The sequence below is a fragment of the Nomascus leucogenys genome, chromosome 13 (assembly GCF_006542625.1).
Source record: "Nomascus leucogenys isolate Asia chromosome 13, Asia_NLE_v1, whole genome shotgun sequence".
In the NCBI taxonomy this organism is placed as follows: domain Eukaryota; kingdom Metazoa; phylum Chordata; class Mammalia; order Primates; family Hylobatidae; genus Nomascus; species Nomascus leucogenys.
The window spans coordinates 19239393-19263608 of NC_044393.1; the positions used below are offsets into that span (position 1 = coordinate 19239393).

General features: G+C 47.8%; 1 protein-coding gene across 2 annotated transcripts in view; it reads left to right on the top strand.

Moving 5' to 3' along the window:
• Window positions 1-24216, top strand: part of RIMS4 (regulating synaptic membrane exocytosis 4) — a 58783-nt gene that overhangs the window by 21421 nt on the left and 13146 nt on the right. The window contains exon 2 of one of the 2 annotated variants that reach the window (XM_030826051.1): window positions 17720-17861. In XM_030826051.1, the coding sequence (XP_030681911.1) occupies window positions 17720-17861 (142 nt within the window). The remainder of the gene's footprint in view (window positions 1-17719; window positions 17862-24216) is intronic. The other variant, XM_030826052.1, reaches the window with a different exon arrangement.

The window sequence follows — 24216 nt, forward strand, 5'->3', positions numbered from 1 at the left end:
TTACCCCTCAGGTTATTGGAAGGCTTATGACATTAAGCGTGGTTGGGCGCAGTGCAGCCGTAAGGCATTCACTTTATAGTAATTCATTATTATTACTGTTCTGTAAGATATTTTCATGATAAATTCAACATCCAAGACATTTTTATTGAGTGCTTAATACATGCCCAGCCCTGCTCCAGTTGATGGGGTACATTGTGAAAAAGTTATTACTAAATGGCAGTCACTGTTATCAGTATCATTTTTTTAAGTGGGTAGTAAAATCACCCACTTAAAAAATTATTTTTAGAGACAGGGTCTTTCTCTGTCACCCAGATTTTAGTGCAGTGGTATGATCATAGCTCACTGCAGCCTTGAATTCCTGGACTCAAACCTTAGCCTCCCAAGTAGCTTGTACAACAGGCACAAGCCACCTCGACTGGCTAATTTTCAAAATTTTTTTAGAGACAGGGTCTCGCTATGTTGCCCAGGCTGGTCTCGAACTCCTGGGCTGAAATGATCCTCCTGCTTTGGCCCCCCAAACTGCTGGGATTGTAAGTATGGACCATTGCACCCGCCTCCTGTCTCCTCTTCATGGTCAACTTCATTTATCAAGCAGAACTAATTTCTAGTAGCCCCTGACAGTGGAAAAACTAAAGTTGGGAGTCAAGAGACCAAGTTCTAGCCCAGCGCTGCCCAATAGACATTTCTGCAACGATGAAAATGTTCTGTGTCTGTACTGTGCGATACTGTAGCCGCTAGTCCCAGGTGGCTACTCAGCACTTGAAGTGTGATCCGTGCAACTGAGGACTGAATTCTTAATTTTTTTTTTAAGTTTAAGTGTTCACATGTGGCTAATGGCTACTCTGGATGTGCTGAGCTATGAGACCTTGAGCAAGTTTCTTCCCCTGTCTGGGAAGATGAAGAAAGGCCATTGGAGAAGCCAGAAGAGAATGTGTGGAATAGAGACTGAGGTCTGGAGCCAGCTAGATCTGTGGTTAATTTCAATTCTGCCAGATACCACCTCTGTGACCCTGCGCAAGTTACTTAAACTTTCTGTGTCTCAGTTTCCTAGTTTGTAAAGGGATCCTAATTATAATCACCTCACAGGACTAAAATGAGGTTTAAATGAGATACGATTCTACAGGTGCCTTATTCCTGATAGGCTCTTGGCAAATTGTATAGAAGTGGTTTTAGCTGGTATTGCAGACACTCGTGTTCCCCTATTGCATCTTTGGAAAACTCTGAAAATTCTTGTTTTTGCTATAAATGCTTACAAAATGCTTACTTTTAGGCCTGGAGTTTATAACCTTGAACCTCCTGAAATTATGCTCAAGTTGTATCATTGTGCATCTCTATTTTTTTTTTTTTTCTGGAGAAAACCAAAACTTTTCTCTGGGGAAAAGCAGCTCCCAGCAGATTTTCAAAGGAGTCCAAAAGGTTTAGGAACTCTGGGTGGGGGAGGAAACTGGTGTTCATGGTGCATGTGGAACAGGACAGGGTGTGATCAGCAAGCCAGTGGAGTTTGGCTCCAGACGGCCGGTATTCCTGTCCCAGCCCTGCCACCTCCAGGCTGTGTAAACTTTGTTGAACCTCAGCATCCCTATCTGTAAAATGGGTATAATATAAGACATATTTCACAGATTGTTGTGGGGATTAGGTAAACAAATCCATGTTAATTGAGTAGCATAGCACCTGTCACCCGTGCCCAATGAATGCTAGCTGCTTTTATCATCACATCGTCATTGTCATTATCATCATCACCACCATCTCTTCCATCAGTTGTATGCCAGCTTGGTGTGAGATGTGTCAGTTTTTCAGTCTGCCCTCTCCTCCTGCCCCATCATCTCAAACCTCATCTCACCCCACTCCCCCTTGCTCTGTCTGCTTCAGCCACTCTCATCTCCTTCGAACATACCAGACATGTCTGCCACGGGCCTTTATGTTTCTGTTCCCTGTGTTGGGACTGCTTTCTCTGATCACTGTGTTTCAGAGAGAAACACCTATCCCTGCCCTCATTGCCGTCTAGCATCCTCTCTCTATCTTTCTGTATTTGTCTGGCTTGATGTTTGCTTGCCTCTCCTAGCATGGAGATTCAGGAGGACAGTTCATTTTTCCTTGTTTTGTTTCCTGCTCTAGGTCCAGTGCCTAGAACAGTGCTGGACATGTAGAAAATGCTCAAAAAAATACTTTGTGAGTGAATGAGTGAATGAATGAATGAATCTCATCTAGTCTGAGACAGGCTCCTGTAGGGCTCTCAAACTTCACATGATGTCTCTTGTGTGATATTTTCAATCAACAAATAATCTCTGAACCGTCCTTTCTGCCAGCTTAGGCCTTAGGTTCCCTGGATAGAAAGATGAGTGAGAACATCCCAGTTCTTGAGGAATGCACAGCCATGTGGGGTGACCATGGTACAGTTCTCTTCTAAGCACTTAGACTATAGTTATAACTACAGAATTATGCTGCCGTCCTGTTTGCTGTCTGTCTTCCACCCTAGACTAGAAGAGCTCAGTGGGTGAGGACCCCCATCTGTCTTATTCAATGCTGCGTCCTCGGCACTAGTATGAAGGCTGGCACATATATGTAAATGGGGTGCATGAATGAACAAATCCAGGGTGCAGCAGGATAGGGACTAGCAGAGAGGTCTGTGGGTGTACCAAGGAGGGGCGACTGGCCCTGCCTGGGGAAGGATGGGATGGGGCTGTGAGAGATTCACACGGGAGGTGAGGAACCTTCTGTCCCTTGCCTCAACTCTCACTTGGCCAACCATGGAGCGGTTTGGGACTGATGGTGGGGGTGTGGTTCCCCTCCCTCAGAGGCTGGGTGGCCCTTCCATATTTGAGCTTCTGCCTGAGCTGCTGTCCTTCGAGTTAAAAATAGGGAAGGATGGGAGCACAAGGACATGCTGTCCTCTGCCACTGAGCAGGGATTCTGCTACCTCTTCTCAAAGGGGGCTGTAGGGCAGCAAGTTCGAGAAGCCAGAAGCTTAAAGAATTATCTCTTCCTGCCCTCTTGAGGACAGGCACAGACTTCTCTTTGCCCAGTCTGGCATGACTCTGAATGAGCTGTGTGGAATGTCGCAGCTGGAAGGGCTCTCTGGGGTAGGCGGACATCTGGCAGGAAGCCCATCACCCTCCAGGCCTGGGATCTTGGCAGACAACACCAATCAATCAAGGCCCCCATTCCTGGGACCGTGGCAGGCATCACCAATCAATCATGGCATCCTTTTCTGCCAAGTCCAGGCACAGTCTAAGAATTCTTAGCACAGGGTATTTCAGGCAACAGCTACCAGAGTTGGCAAAAAAAAAGAAAGAAAGAAAGAAAGAAAACCTATGTATCATCCCCAATCTAGTCCACTTCTCTCATGGTGGGAAAACTGAAGCTCAAGAGAGGAGCAGAAAGTTGTCTGATGTCACACCGGAAGTCAGTAGTGGAGCTGGGACAAGACCCAGGAGTTCTCACTCCCTGCCAAGGCTTTTTCTTTTTCTATCCCCTGTTGCATCCTCTTTTCTGCAGGAACTAAGATTTGCAGGTTTGTGTATGCGAAAGAATGGCTTTTAGGCTAGGCATGGTAGGTAGTTCATGCTTGTAATCCAAGCTCTTTGGAAGGCCAAGTCAGGAGGATCCCTTGAGCCCAGGAGCTGGAGACCAGCTTGGGCAACATGGCGAGACCCTGTCTCTACAAAAAATAAAGTAATTAGCTAGGCTTGGTGGTGTGCACCTGTAGTACCGGCTGAGATGGGAGGATCACTTGAGCCTGGGAAGTCAAGGCTGCAGTGAGCTGTGATTGTGTCACTGCACTCCAGCCTGGGTGACAGCCTGTCTCTTAAAAAAGAAAAAAAGAAGAAGAAGAATGGCTTTTAATCCAGGGACTGCAGGCTCCCAAAGTTTATGCAACATACTGTGTGTATGTGCTGGCAGGTCCTTTTCTAAGAGAGAGTAGCTTTTATCCACTCTCAAGAGGCTCCTTGAACAATGAAGAAGGCAAAGAAATCAGAAAAGAGTGAATGGAATGGGCTAGAATCTTGCTACTCAGTGTGTGGGCCACAGACCAGCAGCATTGACCTCACATAGGAGTTGTGAGAAATGCTGAATCTCAGGCCCCACCTGAGACCTGCTGAATTAGAATCTGCATTTTAACAAGATTCCTATGTGATCCATTTGCACATTAAAGTTGAGAAGCCATGAGCTGGAATTCCTTCAGCCTTTGGTGTCTGTGTGGAGGACCTGCTGAGTGCCAGCCAGTGTCCCTGCCCTCATTTGAGAGAGAAAAAAGCAACTAAGGGAGGTGCCTTAGCCAAGGTGGGGCCCAGCTTCTCTGCAACTCTGCTAAGGCCAAATCAAGGAAGGGATTTGTTTAAACTGCTTCAAGATAAAGGATAGTGCTGCTCATCCAAGGAGTAGGAGACCCAGCGTGCATTAAACATGTATGTGGGAGGTTCTTGAGAAGCCTTAGTGGACACCGGGTTAGCTGCTATCCTGCAGAACAGTCTGGAGAGAGACGGATTTTAAGTAGTTTTGGGACGTGGATGAGCCAAGCTGGAGCAACAGGGGATGTGCTGCCTAAGGCCAACATCACTACAGCCTCGGTGCTGAGAACAGCTAGTCCAAGGTGGGTTTGCTCTGGTGAGTGCTGATGCCAGGTGGTTTCAGGTGGTCTTAACTAAGCCTTGCTAGCTCTAGTCTTGCAGGCTCTGGAGGAAGCTGGCCATGTGTTGATTGAGGAAGGTGGTGGTGGGGAGCCTGAGGCTTGCCCTGGTGAGACTGGAAGGAAGGAATTCCCTCATTTCCAACCCCACCCCATCCCCTACATTCCTGCTCCCCATGTACCCACTGCATGTTTTCATCTGTGGGTCTTTGTGGGGATACATGTGCACATGTGTTATCTGAAGATGACATCTAAGGGGCCAGACTGTTCAATTTGGCCTTGTCTGGCCTTTGCAGCAGGTTTTCCACACTGCTTCTGGCTCGGGGGGAGCCTCCCTGCCTATGGGCTCCTTGACCCTCTTGGGGTCAGTGTAGAATAGGGGTTAACAACCTGGCCTGGGAGATGAGATGAAGTGGAAGGAGATTTATATGAGCTTTATTGAGATATAATTCATATACCATACAGTTTACTAGTTTAAAGTGAACAATTCAGTGGGTTTTAATATTTAATATATTCACAGTTTTGCAACCATCACTACAGTCAATTGTAGAATATTATCATCACCCTTGTACCCGTAAGCAGTCACATCCCATTTGCCCCTCCCTCTGGTCCTTGGCAACCACTAGTCTGCTTTCTAGTTCTATGGATTTACCTATCTTGGACATTTCAAATAAGTAGAGTCATAGAAGAGATGATCTTTTATGACCAGCTTCTTTCGCTTGCATAATGTCAAGGTTCATATATGTAGAAGCATGTATATGTAATACTTTTTTTTTTTGAGACAAGGTCTCCCTGTCAACCAGGCTGGAGTGCAGTGGCACCATCGCAGCTCACTGCAACCTCAGCCTCCTGGGTTCAAGTGATTCTCCTGCTTCAGCCTCCTGAGTAGCTAGGATTACAGACATACAGCACCACAGCCCAGCTAATTTTTGTATTTTTAGTAGAGACAGTGTTTCACCATATTGGTCAGGCTGATCTCAAACTCCCAACATCAGGTGATCCGCCCACCTTGGCCTCCCAAAGTACTGGGATTACAGGCGTGAGCCACCATGCCCGGCCCAGTACTGCATGCTTTTTATGGCTGAATAATACTTTATTGCCTGGATATACCACAGTTTGTTCATTCATCCGTGGATGGATATTCAGGCTGTGTCCACTTTTTGACTGTTACAGTTAATGCTACTGTGAACATTTGTGTTCAGCTTTGTTTGGATGGAGCGGATTTGTTTTGCATTCTTCCTCTCCACCCTTTACTTGCTGTGGGACTTGGGCAAACTGCTTCAGTTCTCAGAGCCTCAGTTTTTTGGGAGTTTCTGAGAATCAGGGACACTACTCTCTACCTCAGAGTATTGTTTATAATAGTAGCTGCAATTTACTGAGTGCCTGTATCTTACTGTGACAGTCATTGTGTACATGTTATGTCATTGAGTTCAGTCCCACAAGGGGTATGAGAGATTTATTTCACAGTTAACATGGATCTGTGCTATCATGGGCTAATGTAATATGCTGCCTTGTTGGAACAAACCATTTGGTGCCTTGAGGAGTTCTCTTTCCAGTGTTTGTGGGGAGGAGGGAGCTTCCTTGCCTCCCCTACATGTTTGGCAGCATCTCTCTGTTAGAGGCCATATTTCTTTGCCTTCCTTTTCTTTTAAAAGTTTTGAAATACACATAGAGAAAAGTGCAGCAGCTGGAAGAACTCCCTCATGGTTGCATCATTCCCCTGCCATGAGACCAGCTTGTCCCAGATAGGGCTTGCCCCTTCACCCTGGGTCCCAGAAGAGTTCGTGGGATAGAGCCATAGCTAACTCATAAAGTATGTTAAGTATGGCTGGGCGCGGTGGTTCACGCCTGTAATCCCAGCACTTTAGGAGGCTGAGGCAGGCAGATCATTTGAGGTTAGGAGTTTGAGACCAACCTGGCCAACATGGTGAAACCCCATCTCTACTAAAAATACAAAAAGGAAAAAAAATTAGCCAGGCATGGTTGTGCATGCATGTAACCCCAGCTACTTGGAAGGCTGAGGCAGGAAAATCACTTGAACCTGGGAGACAGAGGTTGCAGTGAGCCAAGGTTGCGCCACTGCACTCCAGTATAGGCCACAGAGCAAAAGTTCATCTCAAAAAAATATATATATATATGTTAAGTATGAACAAGAACTTTGTTCTGTAAGTCACTGAAATTTGGGGGTAACTTGTTATTGCAGCATAACCTAGTAAGAGCTTACTAGTACATTTAATCCTTACAACAATAGGTGGAGTGGGTTCTATTATTTTTCCTGTTTTGCAGGGGAACTTAGGCTCAGATTAGTTCAGTAACTTCCTTTAGTTTACTCAGAAAGTGGCAGAGGCACGCTTCAAGTCCCAAACTCAGTTTTTCTGGCTCCAAAGCCTGTTCTCCTAAGAAGACGGAAGTACGTGGGCTGTATTTGGTGAATGATGAGTAATTCCGTGTGGATAGAACACCTGGTATGTGCATCATGGCAGACTTGTAGTATAGGTTTGGGGCAAATCCTGGAAGTCTTGAATGCTGTGTGGATTGTGTAGCTTCCCAGTGCCATATGGGGCCATAGATTCTACCTTTTGCCCACAATCCAGTTCCTTCCAAGGCTTGTTTAGCTTGCCCCAAATGCTGATGGAAATAGCTTCCTGAGGAAAAACAGCTTTTTGTGGGACTGTGAATTGTCTTCCTTCCAATGATTGCGGAAATGGCTCTTCTTTAGAAGTCTTTCCACGTTGGCTCGAGGAGAGTAAATGACTTTCCCTGACCACCCCTGCTCAGCATAGGACCTCCCCCACCCCAAGTGCATTTACTCTGCATCTGTAACTTTTTGTCTTCGGTTTTCATTTGGTTCCACATTTTCCCCTTCACTCTATCTACTTGTTTTTATTTGTCAATATAACCTTCAGTTGTACTGGAAGGTAGTGCTTGCATGTACAATGAAATCTTCTGATTTTATTTGCAATCAAGTATAATTCAGCATTGAATCAATTCTGCTTACAACCCAGACCATGCCTGTAACTCCAGTGCTGCATTAATTACCCTTCTCCTCAGCTCCCATAATATTCTGTGTATATCTCTGCCCTTACATTATGCTACGTTGTAATTATTGCACAATTGCCCCTTTACTTGCCTATCTATTCTGGTAGACTGGGAGTTTCAGCAAGGTCTGGGTTTAATTCATCTATGTTATGAGTCTACAGCACAGGATCTGGCCCTGAATAGGCAATTAGTAAAGAGTTTGTTGAATGAATGATAATTACTTATCTGTTTCATGTCCCCTCCGCACTCTACTACCTGTAAGTTCCTTAAGGTCAAAGACTGTATCTTATTCAAATCCCCAGAGCCAAGAACAGCATGGCATAGGAAATGTGCTCAATAAATGTATATTTTGTTGGATAAGTGAGAGTAATGTTTCCTTCCAGGGGCATAACCCTTTAGAGTTACAAAGCACATTCCATATTTATTACCCAGTTGATTCTCACAAAATCTTTCCTCTCCCTCTCTAGGGTTCTGAAATCCTTATCATGTGCCTTTTGCCTCTCTTGCTTTCACTCACTTCATTTCTGTGTCTTTATGATCTCTCCCTCTTTCCTCTTCAAATCCTCTTGGAAAAAGGTCTGAGGCACTCATCCTTCCCTCCAGTGTAGAGCAGCCTAAAGGGCAAAAATTGCACTCTGGCCTGCGTTGAACCAGGATCACATCCCACATGCCAGCTTTGTAATTATGGGCGGGTTCATTAATCCCTGAGCTTCAACTTTCCCTTCTGAAAATGAAGACAATACTTACCTTCACTGGTGGTTGTGAAGATTACATGAAATGATGAGTGGTGAGCACCTCTCATAGGCTCTGGTTCAACTCGATAAATGGAAATTCCTGTCTTTATGTGGAAAGGTGATTCTTTGAGGGTGGAATTTCAGGCATCAGCAAGCCAGTGGGAAGGAATTGTGGTTTTAAAACAACCGCAGGATAGGGATGCTTCGTAGTTCTAAAATCTCCCTTGTGAGCCCCACCTCTGCCCTATGCAGGCCCAGTCCTCTGTGCTCAGTCAGCACCACGGACAGTTCCTGCACGCGCCAGTTCTTTGCTGTGGACTTAATCGCATTTTAGAGGCCTTCAGTTGCAAGTCACAACTTTATATACCACCAAGGGAGCTAAAACATGTCAGAATTTAACTCTGACATGTCATTGGTTGCCATTCACATCTTAATTTTGGAGATGTTGAAAAAATGCTTGTCTTAGAATCGATGAAATAACGAGTTTACTAGAGGTGGTATCAGTGAGCAGTTGACCATTGACCTTTAGAGAGGTTAATAATAATAGCCAGTATTTATTGAATCCAGCTGTATTCTAGGCCTTTTCCCCTCCTTCCTGTCCTGTTCTGGGTGCTGTTTGCCCTCTATACACATTCTCTTAACAAAGATTACATTTGGGGAATATAAATGTGAGCCAGATATACAGTAAATCAACAGGCTTTCCACCATCTTTTTCCTCAAAACCTTCCAATCTTTAGCCCCATTTCTTCAGAACATTGCTTCCTGCTGAATGACAGTCTAATGTGTTAACCTTTCCAGTCCACACACCATGGTTAATCCACCTAAAAGGCATTTCAAATGCATATCCTGTAACCCAGCAGCTGCACTCCTAGGTATGTGCCCTGAAGAACTGCACAGAAATGGTCACCAAAGACACATACAAGAATGTTTTTGGCAGAGCTATTTGTAATATCTCATTACTGGAGGCTACCCACCCAGATGCTCATCAGCAATAGAATGGATGAAAAATATTTTGATATATTCACACGATGTACTACAATAAGTCGTGAGAATGAATGAACTGCAATGAAACAATCGACATGGATGAACCCCACAAACGTCGTGTTGGGTAAAAGAAGCCAGATGCTAAAGAATATACGCTAGGTGATTTTATGTAGTGGAAACTACAAAATAGGCAAAACCAGTCTGTGCTGTTAGAAGTTAGGATAATGCTACTTTTGGTGGAAAGTAACTGGAAGTGGCATGTGGGCCTTCTGTAGGGCACTGGTAATGTTCTGCTTCTTGATCTGGGTGCTGGTTCCACAGAACTTTGTAATAGTTATCAAGGTATACACTTACAACTGTGTGATATATAATTGTACAGTTTTCTTTATGCGTATTATCCTGCAACAAACAGTTGTTTTAAAAAGCACCTTTCTCCAGAAGAGAAGAGAATGCTAAGACTTTTGTATGCAGGATGATGGGTAAGAAATTTGAGGGGCAGCTGGTCACATGGAAGATTTGGAATTATTCAGTGTGAATAGAATGTAAAGAACACTAGGGAAAAGGGAAAAAATGAGGCTGGAAATGTAAATTGGGACCAGGTCAGAAAGACTGTGTGTGTTAAATTGGAATTTATTCTGCAAGCAATGGGGTGCCATTGAAGGGTTTTAATCAAAGGGATGGTGTGTTCAGGACTGAGATTTGGGAAGCTCAGGCAGGCCACTGGGTAGAGAAGAAACTGGCAGAAGAGGACACTCTGGTGGTGTGGACACCAGTTAGCACAGAGGAGGAAACTGAGCCACAGAGAGGTTGAGTAACTTTCTCAAAATCACACAACTAATAGAGTGACTGGGGCCAGGTTTACAACCCAGGCATTGTCCATGCTTTTAACCATAAGGCCATGCTGCCTCCTGAAGATGCTCTAGAAATGGTGAAAGGCTGTCGACTGAAAAGGAGCAGGGAGGTTAGCAATTAGGAGACCAGAATTTTTTTTTCCTGAAACAGGGTCTCTGTCACCCAGGCAGCAACATGATCATAGCTCACTGCAGCCTCAAACTCCTGGGCTCAAGCAATCCTCCCACCACAGCCTCCTGAGTAGCTGGGACTACAGTGTGGGCTAGTAATTTTCAGATTTTTTATAGAGGCAGGGTCTCACTATGTTGCCCAGGCTGGTCTTGAACTCCTGGGCTCAAGCAGTCCTCCCATCTTGGCCTCCCAAAGTGTTGGGATTACAGCCATGAGCCACCGTACCCAGTCTGAATTCTAATACCAACATGGCCTTTGACTCCTGCCCCTCTTTGGGTCTCAGTTGCCTTCTGTACAATAAAAGCATTGATCTGGATCATCCCTAAGTTCCCTCCAGATGAAACCATCTGTTATTTTAAGGGAGGGCAGATTCCTATAGCTCCAGGGAGAAGGGGAAGGTTAGGGCCCTCACAGAAGTAATCAGGGTTGTGCTTCCTCCACCCATCCTTGGAGACACAGCCAGAGGCAACATCAGTGCCCTGAGGCCTAAGTATCTGCAGATGGTTCTCAGCCCTTGATTTTCAGATGGACTTAAAGACCTGGACAATGGAGGCATGTGAGGCCCAAGTCACTGGGAATAACTAGGCCAAGGAGAGGCTGACCATGGAGGAAGAAGAGGCAGCAGCCTCCAGGGTATTTATCTCAGAGATACAGAAGAGTAGTCGCTGTGGGAAGGGGAAGCAGTGAGCCAGGGGCCTTGGTGCCTTTCACATCCTGGTTTAAAATAACCCAGTCACCCAGAGTTCTTGTGTCTGGGGGAACTTCACAGGCTGCTCTATGGACTTGGAGTGGACACTCACACTGACCAGAATGTGGTTAGCAATTTTAGAGCCTGGGGACCTGGAACAGGTCATGGAGCCTCTCTTGGCTTGGGGCTTTTCTTCTGGAAGTTAAAGCTGATAATGCCCATCTTCAATAAAACATCAAAATGGGGACTGGTTGAGTTCTCTCCTTCTCCTTCCCCCCCCACCACATCCCTGAGGTCTCGTGGTTAAGAGTATATGATGATCTGTTTTCACACAGACCTGGTTTCAAGCCTAGCTCTGTCTTATCTGGTATAACCTTGGACAAGTTGCTGAACTGCTCTGAGCCTGTTTCCTTGTTGTAAAATTAGGATAATAATACTTGTCTTTCAGAGTTATGGTGGGGTTAAATTATATGTGTATATATAATTTGTACATGGGTAAATGCTAAAAACAATAGAATCTGTTTTCATAATTTATCATCGTTTTATTATCCTGTTCCTTATGAATACTTGCTCTTGGGAGAACATACATTAAACACATTCATATTCAAGTATAAACAGCAGAGTGAGATCTACTTGTTTTCTTTACCAGAGAGAATTTACATTTTTCTTGGGGACACATCCTAAAGCCAATTCAATTTAATACACTTTCAGTGGGGATGGGCAATGTGGGCGCTATCCCTGCTGCTGAATGGAAGTAAATGAGGAATGAGCTCATGCTGTAAACACAGAAATCGACTAGGTGGATGAGAACTGTGTTTCAAGGTGCTGTGGAATAGCTACCCCAAGAGAAGTGAAGATCGAAGTGCCCCTGGGACTCAAGGAGTCTGATGAGGGACGTCTTTGTGGAAGACATGGCATTTGAGTTCTGGGGTGGAGCTTGGTAAGTTTACTTTAGGGTGCATTTAAAACATGGCTTTGGAGCCAGAATAGCCTGGGTTTGAAGTCCAGCTCCACCATTAGTAGTCATGCATGTCCTTGGGAAAGTTACTTAACCTTCTCGGTCCTCATTTTCTTTCTGTGTAAAGGGGGCCAGTAGCTATCTCATGGTTTATTGTGAGAATTAAGTGGGAGATACCTTTGTAAAACACTTGGCATGGCATCTAGCACAATGGTAATAACCATATTAATAATAGTCAACTTTGTTGAGGGCTGACCATGCGTCCCAGCCCACCTAGGCCATCCTGAGGATTATATGTTATTACATTTTTACATTGCTTGCTTGTTAACATTTAGTGCTCACATAGCCCTGAGATGCTGGTGCTTTTATCCCTATTATATGATGAAGAAACTGAAGTACAGAGTGCCTGATAAGTTATAGGTGTTATTTAAAGCTAAACTCTGGAGGATGGTTAGAAATTTGATAGGGAAGATGAGGAAGGGAGGAAAGGAAAGGAGTGAGAACCAGGATGGGGAAGTTATGAGGATGTACAATATTTCTCAGGATGGAGCACCAAAGTGTCTGGCTGGGCTAGGATATAGAGACTGGGAGGGAGACCAGTAGCCGATGGGGAGGGAGTCAGAAAATGGAGTGTCTTGGATGCCTGGGTGCAAAAAACTGAACCTAAGTCAGCAGGCAGTGAAGAAACATTCTAAGGTTTTTGTTTTTGTTTTTGTTTTGAGATAGGATTTCACTCTGTCGCCCAGGCTGGAGTGCAACCAGCCTCAACCTCCCAAGCTCAAGCGATCCTCCTACCTCAGCCTCTCTAGTAGCTGAGACTACAGTTGCCCACTGCCATCCCTGGCTAATTTTTGTATTTTTCTTTTTTTTGTAGAGGTGGGGTTTCGCTATGTTGCCCAGGCTGGTCTGAAACTCCTGGGCTCAAGTGATCCACCTGCCTGGGTCTTTCAAAGTGCTGGGATTACAGGCATGAGCCACCGCACCTGGCTAAGGTTTAAAATAAGATGGTGGCATGATTGAAGCTGTGATTTATTTATGAATTTGTTTGTATTTACTTTCATTTGCATTATAGAATTAATACATTAATTATAAAAATTCAAATGACATAGAAACATACAAAAGAGAAATAAATTTACTTCCCAATGTGCTGGTTGGATGTAAATGGGTACAACTACAGTTATGATGCGGGAGCCCACCTGTGTGAAGATTTTTGAACTTTGACTTGCTTAGGGTGCCAGCCTGTCTTAGGTCAGGTGTCCCCAAACCAGACCCTGAGATGAGAATCGTGTGGGGGCAGTAATGAAGGAAGTGTCCCCAGAACAGACCCAGGGAAGCAGAACAAGACAGGGCAGGAGGCACGCAATGGTGTGCTCTCAGGCAGGTCCCGAAAGGGTGGCCCCAGCCCCGCTGTGGGGTTACTCTGGGGGCTGCATGAAGCCTCAGAGTTGTTCTGACCCAGGGTAGAGGAGGTGAGGGTTCATCCTCCCGTTTCATTTAGTCTTTGATGAAGGGGCAGGGCAGGGGCAGGTTAAGGGTCATACATTTCCAGACACTTCTAGCTCTGCCTGTGTGTGGGCAACATGGGCTCAGTAGCTGAAAGAAAGACACGCCCACACCCCATCCCAGAAAAAGGTGCCAGGTGCTGGCTGTGGGAAGCCACAGCACATAGCATGCTACAGTGGAGAGGGGCTCACAGAAGTGGTAAAACGGGGTCTTGGAGGAGGATCACATTGTTCACTACAGCGGGTCAAGTGAGGGTCTATTTCTGGGTCCTGATGGGTGACAAGCAGAGGCTGTTCATTTCTCCCTGGCTCCTGTCAGTGTGTGTTTTATCAGCAGGTGCAGCAGTTAGAAGCGTGTTTAACATCTTCTCAGGGGTTTCCACCTCACAAAAGGGTGTTCAATAGATGTCTGTTGAGAGAATGAAAGGGCCATGCTTCAGGGCCCGGGAGCTGGGTTGAGACCCTCGGACCTGGTCGTGAGCAGTCACTAGAGAATGGTTTAGTAAGCCACCCTGACAGAGCCGTGGGCTGCAGCCACACTGTGACAGATCAGAGAGGGTGTGGTGGGTGACATGGTGGCCAGAGGCTGTTCTCCGAGGAAGTTAGTTGGTGAAAGAGGTGGGAGGACTAGAAAGGGCCAGAGGATGGAGGGGCAGCAGACACAAGGCCCAGAGAGGACAAATGGGGGAGGAGGTCGTGGTGAGTGGGGGAGGAGGTGGGATGCTGAGGATGGACAGGGATCAGCCACGGCCAGGAGAAGGACGGCCTCTTCCTTTCAGAGAGGAGGGGAGGGCCAGGCAGGGTGAAAGGTCAGGATGGTGACTATATTAGTCAGTGTTCTCTGGAGGGACAGAACAAATAGGAGAGATGTATATATAAAGGAGAGTTTATTAAGGAGTGTTGATTCACATGATTACAAGGCAAGGTCCCACAATAGGCTGTCTGCAAGCTGAGGAGCAAGGAAGCCAGTCTAAGTCCCAAAGCTGAAGAACTTGGAGTCCAAAGTTCGAGAGCAGGAAGCATCCAGAATGGGAGGAAGAGGTACGCTGGGAGGATAAGCCAGTCTAGTCTTTCCACATTCTGCCTGCTTTTATTCTGGCCATGCTGGCAGCTGATTAGATGATGCCCACCCAGATTGAGGGTGGGTCTGCCTTTCCCGGTCCACTGACTCAAATGGTAATCTCCTTTGGCAACACCCTCACAGACACACCCAGGAATGATACTTTGTATCATTCAATCCAATCAAGTTGACACTCACTATTAACAATCACAGTGACATTTGGAAGTGAGGAAGAGCAGAACAAAGGGAACACATCTCAGTCACGTGGGATGGATGGATCTTGGTGGGGGGTAGTTGGGAAAGCATTGGAACAGTCACTTTGGGGGCCATGGCCCAGTTAGCAAGAGAAGACCCACAGAAGGGGTAGGTGGTAGAGGTTGGATGGTGGACATTGCTGTGGTTGGGTCCAGTCGTGGTCCCCAGCTTGGGGAAGGTGGTGTGTCAAGGGAAAAAATGCGCCTACAAGGGTATCAGCAAGACAGTTGACAAGGGCAGGTGTGGGGGCATTGGAAAGTCTTTCTCCCTCTGCACTGGTTTGGCTTTTTATGTTCGGCACCTACTTTGTGCCCGGCACTGTGGGAAATATCTGTCATTTAACCCTCTCAACAGCTCCGTGGGAAGATGCTGTCCAGCTTGCCCCAGGTCTCCATACCTGGACCTTCTGACTGCAAAGCCATATGCTCACCTGTGTGGGGAGCCAGGGCTGCTGTGAGGCAGATCCTAGGGCCTGGTTGGGAACTTTGAGGGCTGGAGGGTGCCACACAGATGCAAGGCACAGCTCTGGGGGACTGAATTGTTTGTCATGCTCTGCTCCTCCCCCTTCCGGGAGAAATGTGTCAGACCTAGGTAGGTGGAGATGGAACCGGGGTGGGGGCACCTGAACAGGGCTCAGCAGAGAGGGAGGGAGCTGAGGCAGGTGTGTGCTGCCTGCCTGCAGGGTGCCCAGTCATGGGTCTGTATCCCTAGTGTGGGGTGGGGGGGTGTTTGTTCCTGCACATCTGACAGGGACATAGGTACAGTGCTCTGTGTGTGTGTGTGCGTGTGTATGTGTGTGTGTGTGTGTGTGTGTGTGTACAGGGACATCTCTGAGTCTGTGTTTCTGAGTGTGCATGTGAGTGGTTCTGTCTTTCTCTGTGTCACTGTACCTGCTATACGCAGAGAAATACAGAAACAGTGGAGATGGAGGGTGGGGAGAGGCTGCAGATGCAAGCTAGGGAAAGAACAGATGATGGAATGGAGTAGAAACACAGATATAAGGGCACGCACGCTCTCCCACGTGTTCAGAAACACCCAGGGAAGATGTGTATACACGTACCCACTTAGCCTCAAACACACAGAGCGACAGGCATGTGGAGACCCCTGGGAACACACTCAGACCTGCATTAACATACTGTCTTTGCATGCATCTTACTGTGTGTGTGTGTTTTGCTGTGTGTTTTTCTGAGTGTGGGTGTCTGTGTGTCTGAATAACACAGACATGTGGGAGACAAAAATATGAGGCTACACATTCTGAGAAACACAGAGTGTTTGTATCTACGCATGCATGTGTGTGTGTACATGTGTGTGTGATTCTTAGAGGCAGGGAGGAAGGAGAGACCATCCTGGAGCTGGGAGGAGGAGGGAGGCCAGGAGAAGGCCAGCGGCAGGTGTCCTGGCTTGCCCTGCTCCTGGTATGTAGGCCCAGCTCTCCTGTCCTCTGGCAGGAGGGGGATGACTGGGTGTGATTGGGGCTGCTTTTCCCCAGTGGGTCAATCAGCAAGCATTGAAGGATCCTCTTGGGAATAAGCCCATGTCTGAATTTTGTGGGACCATGAGAAAGATCCCACTAATGATCTACCCCACCTCTAGCAAGCCCACAGTCCCTTGAATCACTAGGCCATGGAGCAGGGAGCAAAGACCCTCCCGGGGCTGTGTCCTGGCTCCCCACCTTACTAGCTCTATGGGTGTGGACAAGTCCTGACCTCTCCGTGCCTCCTGTTTTGGGTATTGGATGGGGGTGAACAGCAGCATCCACCTTATACTTGGTTGTAAGGATTAAGGCTGCCCTCAAGGCAGCCACAGTTATCAGTTGAGCTCAACAATGGTCTAGACCCTGTTCTTGGTGCTGAGGCTTCAAGAGTGAACAAAGTTCCCTGTCCTCATGGAGTTTATGGTCTTCGCAGAGGAAGCTGGCCAAAACATCAATATTGTTTAATGCATTTGGGTGGTAAGCGTTAGGAGGAAAACCAAAGCAGGAGTCAGGGCAGAGAGGGGCAGGGGGTAGGAGAAGGCTGCTGTTTTGGAGGGGGAGCGGCCAGGAGAGGTCAAGAAAGATCTTGGATAAGATGACGTTTGACCACAGAATGGAAGGAGGAGTGGGCTGCTGATGGGGGCCATTTAGCCTCATAAGAGCCTGTTATTCTCCCACTTGACAGTTGTGCAAATAGAGGCACACAGAGGCTGAGTAATTTGCCTAAAGCCTCCCAGCCACTGAGATAGATATCCAGGATTTGAACTCATGCCATCTGGTTTCAGAGCGAATAGTCCTCAATCAAGGGTGATTTTTGCTGCCTAGGGGCTATTTGGCAACGTCTGGAGATATTTTTGATTGCCGCAACTGGACTGCAGCGGGGTGGGGTGAGGGGTGCTATTAGTATCTAGTGGGCAAAGGCTGGGGATACTGTTAGACATTCTGTGATGCACAGGGCAGCCCCTACTGCAAAGCAATATGCCATCCACACAGCCAGTCTGCTGAGGTCAAGAAACCCTGGTCAAAATCCATGCAAAGCACTTGACACAGTAGGACACACAGTAGGTGCTCAATAAATAGTAGCTGAAGAGGAGGAAGAGAAATGATTTGGAGAAGGTTTCAGGGGAGAAATGAATTCAAGGGGGAGAAAAAGCACATGTAAATGAATCTATCATTTAACAAAACTCATGCAATACTGTTTGTTGGTGGGGTGGTTACTGGTGAGGCCAGGAGTCTGAGGAGGTTGATGGGCTGGGGGTGGAGGCTGAAGCTGGACAGCCCCCAGCTGCTGAAACACTGCTAACCAGATGACTCTTCTCTCTGTCCCCCTCCCACCTGTGTCTCTCTCCCCATCTCTCTTGGCCGCTTTGCCCAGAAGGGGACAGCCGGAGGCTGAAGGGGGCCATCCAGAGGAGCACGGAGACGGGCCTGGCAGTGGAGATGCCCAGCCGGACGCTGCGCCAGGCCAGCCACGAGTCCATTGAGGACAGCATGAACAGCTATGGCTCGGAGGGCAAGTAAGTGTGGGGCCACCAGCCCTCCTGGCTCTTGCAGTCTTTTGTGGTGGGGCACGGGAGGGACTGAGTAACCCCTCTGGGAGCCCTAGGGCAGCTCCAGGCTGTGGAGGCGCCAGCTCAGGGCTCCAGGTTCATCCCCCAACTTCAGAAGGGAGGCAGTGTAACAGCAAAGCCCCGAGGGAGAGCGAGCCCCGCTGCTTGGATTTGAATCCTGGCTCCACCCCTTTCCTGCTGTGTGACCTTGGGCAAGGTCTCTATGCCACACTTTCCTCATCTGTAAAATGGGATTAACAGCATCAGCTTCATAGGGATGTCATGAGGATTAGACGTTTACAATCCATATAATGCAGGGGTAATATTTATACACAGCATAAAGCAGTGTTTGGCATTAAGTGGTGTATATTAGTGCTGCTTAAGAAATAAAGGAGGGGGTAGAGAGGGGTTTTATTATCACCATTATTTCCTCTTTACTTTTTTAGTTTCCTGAATCCCATTGGTTTTGAAAAATATATACTACTGCTTTATAAAGGCATTTCTTGAGCATCAGCTCACTAGACAGTAGTGTGGCCGGCTCCTTGCCAGCGTTTCCCTCTGTGGGCTTCGTGTCAGAATCACGGGAACACATTACCCATGCAGCTCGCAGGGCCCCACATCCAGGCTGCTGAATTAGTCTCTGGGAGTGTGGCCTGAGAACCCCACTGTTAAAAAGCTTTTACCCTAGGGGAACTCACCTAGACTAGGGGTTTCTCATTTTCACAGACCCCTTTAAGAATTTCAGGAAAGCATTGGGCCCAGTTTCCCCCAATACGCACAGCCCTCAGTGCATGTACACCCTCATTCTCCCACACACAGTCCTGCAAACATGCTTTTCTCATAACTGTAGGGGTTATCAGAGTCCCCTAAAACCATCCATGGATCCCTAGATCAAAGAAACTTTCATCCAAAGCAACTTCCTTATCATACAGATGACCAGGGCACTCAGAGAGGTTAAGGGGCTCACTCTGCATCATGAAGCATGTTACCAGGTCTGGAACCCAGGAGTCTTGACTCCCAGCCAGGGGTTATTTCCCAGCAGTGCATCGCTTCATGGTCCTAGCTATCATCTAAAGTCAGGGAAGTGGGGTGGGATATCATGATTCTTGTGCACGTGGCAAGACTGAGGCTTAGAAAAGTTAAATTCCACAACTGTCCAGTAAAGTAGCCACTAGACGCATGTGGCTAATTAAATAAGATGAAACTTTCTGTTCTATTGCACTAGCCATATTTCAAGTGCTCGCTAGCAACTTGTGGCTAGTGACAACCATATTGGGTGGTGCAGAAAATAGAACACTTCCATCATCATAGAAAATTCGTTTGAACAGTACTGGCTAAGTGACTTGTGAAAGGACAGACACACAGCCACTGAGAGGTGGGGCTGGGGCTTGGCCTCCACTTTTGCTTCCCTTCATTCTGGCCCTGCCCCTCAGCTGGGGGCTCCTGCCGGCTAAAAGCCTTCCCCACCCCCAGCCCCTCCTAAACTGGGCATCTTCAGCCTCGTGAATGGCCTTGCCTTAGCAGATGCTGCTGTTCCACCCACCTCCTAGCGAGACTTTCCCGTGGGCGAGAACAGGAGGAGGACAGCGGAAGGGAGAGGAGGAGGAGGAGGAGGAAGGGAGCCAGTGTTTTCTTTAACCTGAGAAACATGGCAAGGCAGCAGAACTTGGAGGAAGATATTCTCAGCATCTGGGGAGCAGTGGGGCCCCACTGACAGGTGTGAGTCTCAGGGAGTCAGGAAGCTCAGGTCCTAATCCTGGCTCCGCCACTCATGCCCCTGGGTGGGCTTGAGCACATCAATGGGCCTCTCTAATGTTTGAGGCCAGTAAACATCTGTCAGCCTCAGGTCTGGAGATGTCAGCAGGTCTGGAGGACTAGATTGTGGGAAGGGCAACGTGCTTCAGTGAGCAGCAGCAGAGAAGTCAAACCCTCATTTCCGTTTTATAGAAGAGGAGATGAAGGCTCAGAAAGGCCGCATGACCAAGGGGAGCATTATCAGAGTGCGTTATGAGGAAGAAACGAGGTGATGCCTGCTGGTGACAGGTGTTTGGAACATGGCTCTTGTTACTGTTTGCTCTAATGGGCTTTAAGGGATGAGAGAGTCTAATTACAGACAGGTTCAAAGCCAGGACTCAAGAATGAGACTGCCCTGGTGTGTGGTTCATTTCAGCTTCTTAGTAACTGTGTGGCTTTGGGGAAGTTACTTCACCTCTCTGAGCCCAGTTTCTTCATCTATAGAAAGGGGACAGTAACAGTGCAGACACTTACAGAGTTGTGAGGGTTCAATATGTTAATACATGTAAAAGAACTTAGCACAGTGACCGGCTCTGTAATTGTTAGCTATTATTGTTTGTTGTTAATTAAGCCACTGTTTGTTGGCTATGTTGCTGTTTTGGTCAGTTGCGTTCTAACGGATATAGTGAGCCACCCCAAACACAGTTGTGTCTATAAAGTGCTTAGCACAGGGTAAGCACTGAGTAAGTGTTGGCTGTGAGGATTACGATTACTAAAAGGCTTGAGGTGGGTGTTCCGAGCCCAACTGAGGAGGTATCAGGTGGGTTGGAGGGTGACGGGTCCAGCAGCAGGGGACAGTCTTGGCCTCCTGAGAGGGGCTGAGTGTTGGTGGATCCCAGCCAGGCCAGGCGCTGCCACCTGCCCAGCACCTGGGTGAGGTAGGGACACAGAAAGAATGGGTGGGGACATTGAGCTGTGGTCAGCCTCCTTGTTCTGCAGGCATTTTGGGCACTGGTTGGCCCCAAATGCCAGGCTCTGAAATAGGAAGGGACTGTTCTCCCCTCTCCCCACCTCTCTTGGTCTTCTGCCAGCCCAGCTGAGGCTTACAGGGAGCTAGCCTCACTTGAGCAGCCCCTGCAAGGCTGCAGCCCCTGGCACCGCTGGGTCTGTCTGACTGCGCTGGATCACCAGGCATATGTATTCCTGCAAGTAGGCACAGGATTTTCATTTCACCAGATGTGACTGAGCACTTAGAATGTGCCAGGCAGTTGGGTCGGGCACCTCAGACACCCTGTCCTCCATGAGCTTCCACTCTTGGGCACTGACTAAGCAACTAGCAGTGTGGGGAGAGCTGCAAAGGACAGGTATAGAAAACTTGGGAAATGCTGTGTTCCCAGCCAGGTGTCAGGGATGGGGAAGGGGTGCCTGTGGGTTGGGTCGCTCTGTCAGTGAGAATGCCTTGAGTCCCGGGTTATGTAATACCAATGGACAATGGCTTCAGCCCTTGCTATTCAAAGTGTGGTCCACAGCCCAGCAACACTGGCATGGGAGCTTGTTAAATATGCAGAATCTCAGGCTCTATCCCAGACCCACTGAATCAGAATCTGTATTTTAATGAGACTCCCAGGTGGTTTGTATGTACATTAAGGTAGAGAAGCCCTGGCTTAATGGTAATAATGGCCTTGGCTAACTCTTGCAGAGAACACTTACTATGTGCAGACACTGTGCTATGCTTTTACTTATATTGACTCATTTAATTCTCACAACAACCTGACAATGGGACTGTTAATATTCCCATTTTACAGATGAGGAAATGGAAGCTCAGAGAGGGTAAATAAGTTGCCCCACGTCACACAGCCAGTCAGTGGCTGAGCCGGGATTCAAATCCGGGCATTGGGTATCTGCCTTTAATGTTTATACTCTTTTTCTCATTTAATGGTTGCATTTATCAAGATTTCTGGAAGTAGAGGCTTCCAGGATGGTTTGGTAGTTCAAGGATGCCGTCAAGGACCCAGAGCCCCTCTCTCTTTCCACACCACGGGCCTCATGCTGGGCCAGTTGTGGTTGATCCCCTGGGGCTGGGGAAGGGCTTTCTTTCCTTGAGCCTGTTTCTGCCTGATCAAAAATTGGAGCTCTGTGGGTTAAGGATGGAGAGTCAACCAGCCATGCCACCAGGCCAGGCCCATCTCACCCAGGAAAAGGGCAGGAGCTAGAGCTCAAGCCCTCTGAGATGGGACCATGAGAACAGAACCTTCCAGACATACCTTACTCCTCCCCACCTGCCCTAATCCTGAGATACTCCCTATTGACTGTGTGTTCTAGTTTGGGTTTTCTCTGAACCAGACCTGAGACATGGGTTCAAGTGCAAGTGATTCACCTGGGAGGTGATTCTAGAAAATAATAGCAGAGGAGCATGTGGGAGAGAGGTGATGCACCCAATAAAGCATGCTTTAAGAAGCCAGCTTTCCTGGTGGGCAACCAGAGCCAATCCTGATGAAGAACTCTGGGAACCCCTGTGAAACATGCACCTGGGAGTTACCTCCTCAGGAGGTGAGGGAGCTGAGGTATTTACATTCCAGCTCTTAACCAGTTACTGAGCAGTGGCTGCTCCCTGTTAACTCTGGCTCTTCCTGTGGTAAAATAGGCTCTTGAGGCCAAAGAAGCTCTTCAGGGGCCAGAGAAGCCTGGGCAAAGGCATGCAGATGCTGGCGGTTGGAAGTCAGCAAGCACTGACATAATAAGGGGTGCGGGGATGGCCCAGCAGAGCCTGCTACACTGCCTGGGTGCACAGGGCTACCGTCTCCCCAGCTGCCCAAACCAGAAATCTGGGGTTCTCGCAGACAGTTCCCCCTCTTCAATCCATAATCCATTCCCAATCCATAATCATGCTGTGCCATTTTATTCTTAATGATCTCTTGAATCCATCCATTCCTCCCCATCTCCATCTCCTGGTCAAGGCCATACATCGCTCTTGCGTGGACACCTGCAGGTCTCCTTTTTGGTCTGGACACCACAGTTTGCCACCCAGCACTTATTCTTCTGACTTTTCCCAGCCTCTCCCAGTCCCCATCCATGTGGGGACTCCACCACCCCGAACCTTTACCCTTCACTTTTCTCACCTCCAGGTCTTTGCATCCATTGCGCCCTCTACCTGGTACTTCCTTCTCTACCCTTGCTCCCCCTTCACCCTCTGACTCATTCCTTCTCCAGACCTCAGCTGAGAACTGGCACAAAGGCTGTATCTCATGTGCCAACACCAGTAATTGATAGCGGTTCCCTGGAGTGCTGTGTTGAGAAGGATTCTGGAGCCAAGTCCAGGCTTGGCAGGAGAGCTGAGGTTGATTAGCAATGTCTGTCCTGGGCGTGGGCAGAAGTGGAATGGAACGGGTAGGGCCTACCGTTCCTCTGGCTGTATCAGCAGCTCTCACAGTCCCCGTCCCTCCCCCACCACAGTGCCCTTCACTCTCTATCTTAATTGTCACATGTGTGTCTGTCTGTCCCACTAGACACTGAGTTCAGTGCCTGTCTAGCTGGCCCACAGTTGGTGCTCTGCACATTCTGATGAATAATGGGTGGGTGTGTGTGAGCAGAAGCATGCATACATTCCACTCCTTCCCGCCCCTTCAGCACACAGAATCCAGGGCCTTGGCATCCTCTCTGTTGACCCAGAAGCGCTCCAGGCTGGCTCACAGCACCCACCTGCTTCTTGCCTCTGTTCTTTGTTGTCCCGAGATGTCTGGGTCATCAGCATCCAGGTCTCTGAGTGTCTGGGTCACTGTGTCCACAGCCCAGGGAAGCAGAGTGTGAGGCAGTGGCAGGGCCACGGTTCTGCCAAGGCTGTTTCCTAATCACCAAAGGCTCAAGAGCCTGGGTGGGTGGTCAGAACCCCCTTTTCTTCTCCACCTCTAATATTTAGCAGCATTCCTGTGCCCAAAGGACAAAGCAGAACTGGATGCAGCTGTGGCTAGGAGACAGGGATTTGTTTTGTTTTGTTTTATAAGCACTAGTATTTCTTGAGCATTTGACTATGCCAGACTCTGTTCTAAGGCATTTATCTCATTTAAGACTTACAACAGCACTGGGATTATCCTATTGTTCTTTATTCCTGTTTTACTGGGAAGGAAACCAAGGCTCTGAGAAGTGAAGAATGTGCCTCCACGACTAGTGAGTGGTGGGGTCAGGATTCAGTTCCAGGCCTGCCTGACACCGTAGCTTTGGCCTGCAAATCCCTGTGCTCTGCTCTGGGCAAGGCTGAGGTCCCCTCAGAGCAAATAGAGACAGTATAACGTAGTGCTTAGGAGGGTGAATGCTGGAGCCAGACTCTCCAGGTTCAAGTCCTAGGTCTGCCACTCCTAGCAGAGTGATTTTGGTTCAATTACTTAACAATTCTGTGCCTCATTTTCCCATTTTATAAAATGGGTATTAATTACAAGTACCTAGCTTTTATAGAGTTGTTAAGAGGATTAAATGGAGCAACATTGACAAATAGTACTATCAGTGCTTGGCTCAAGATGAGTTTTTGACAAATAAAAACATAAATCCTTGGCTTGGCACCCATGAGCCACACACAGTCTCATAGAGGTGGTCA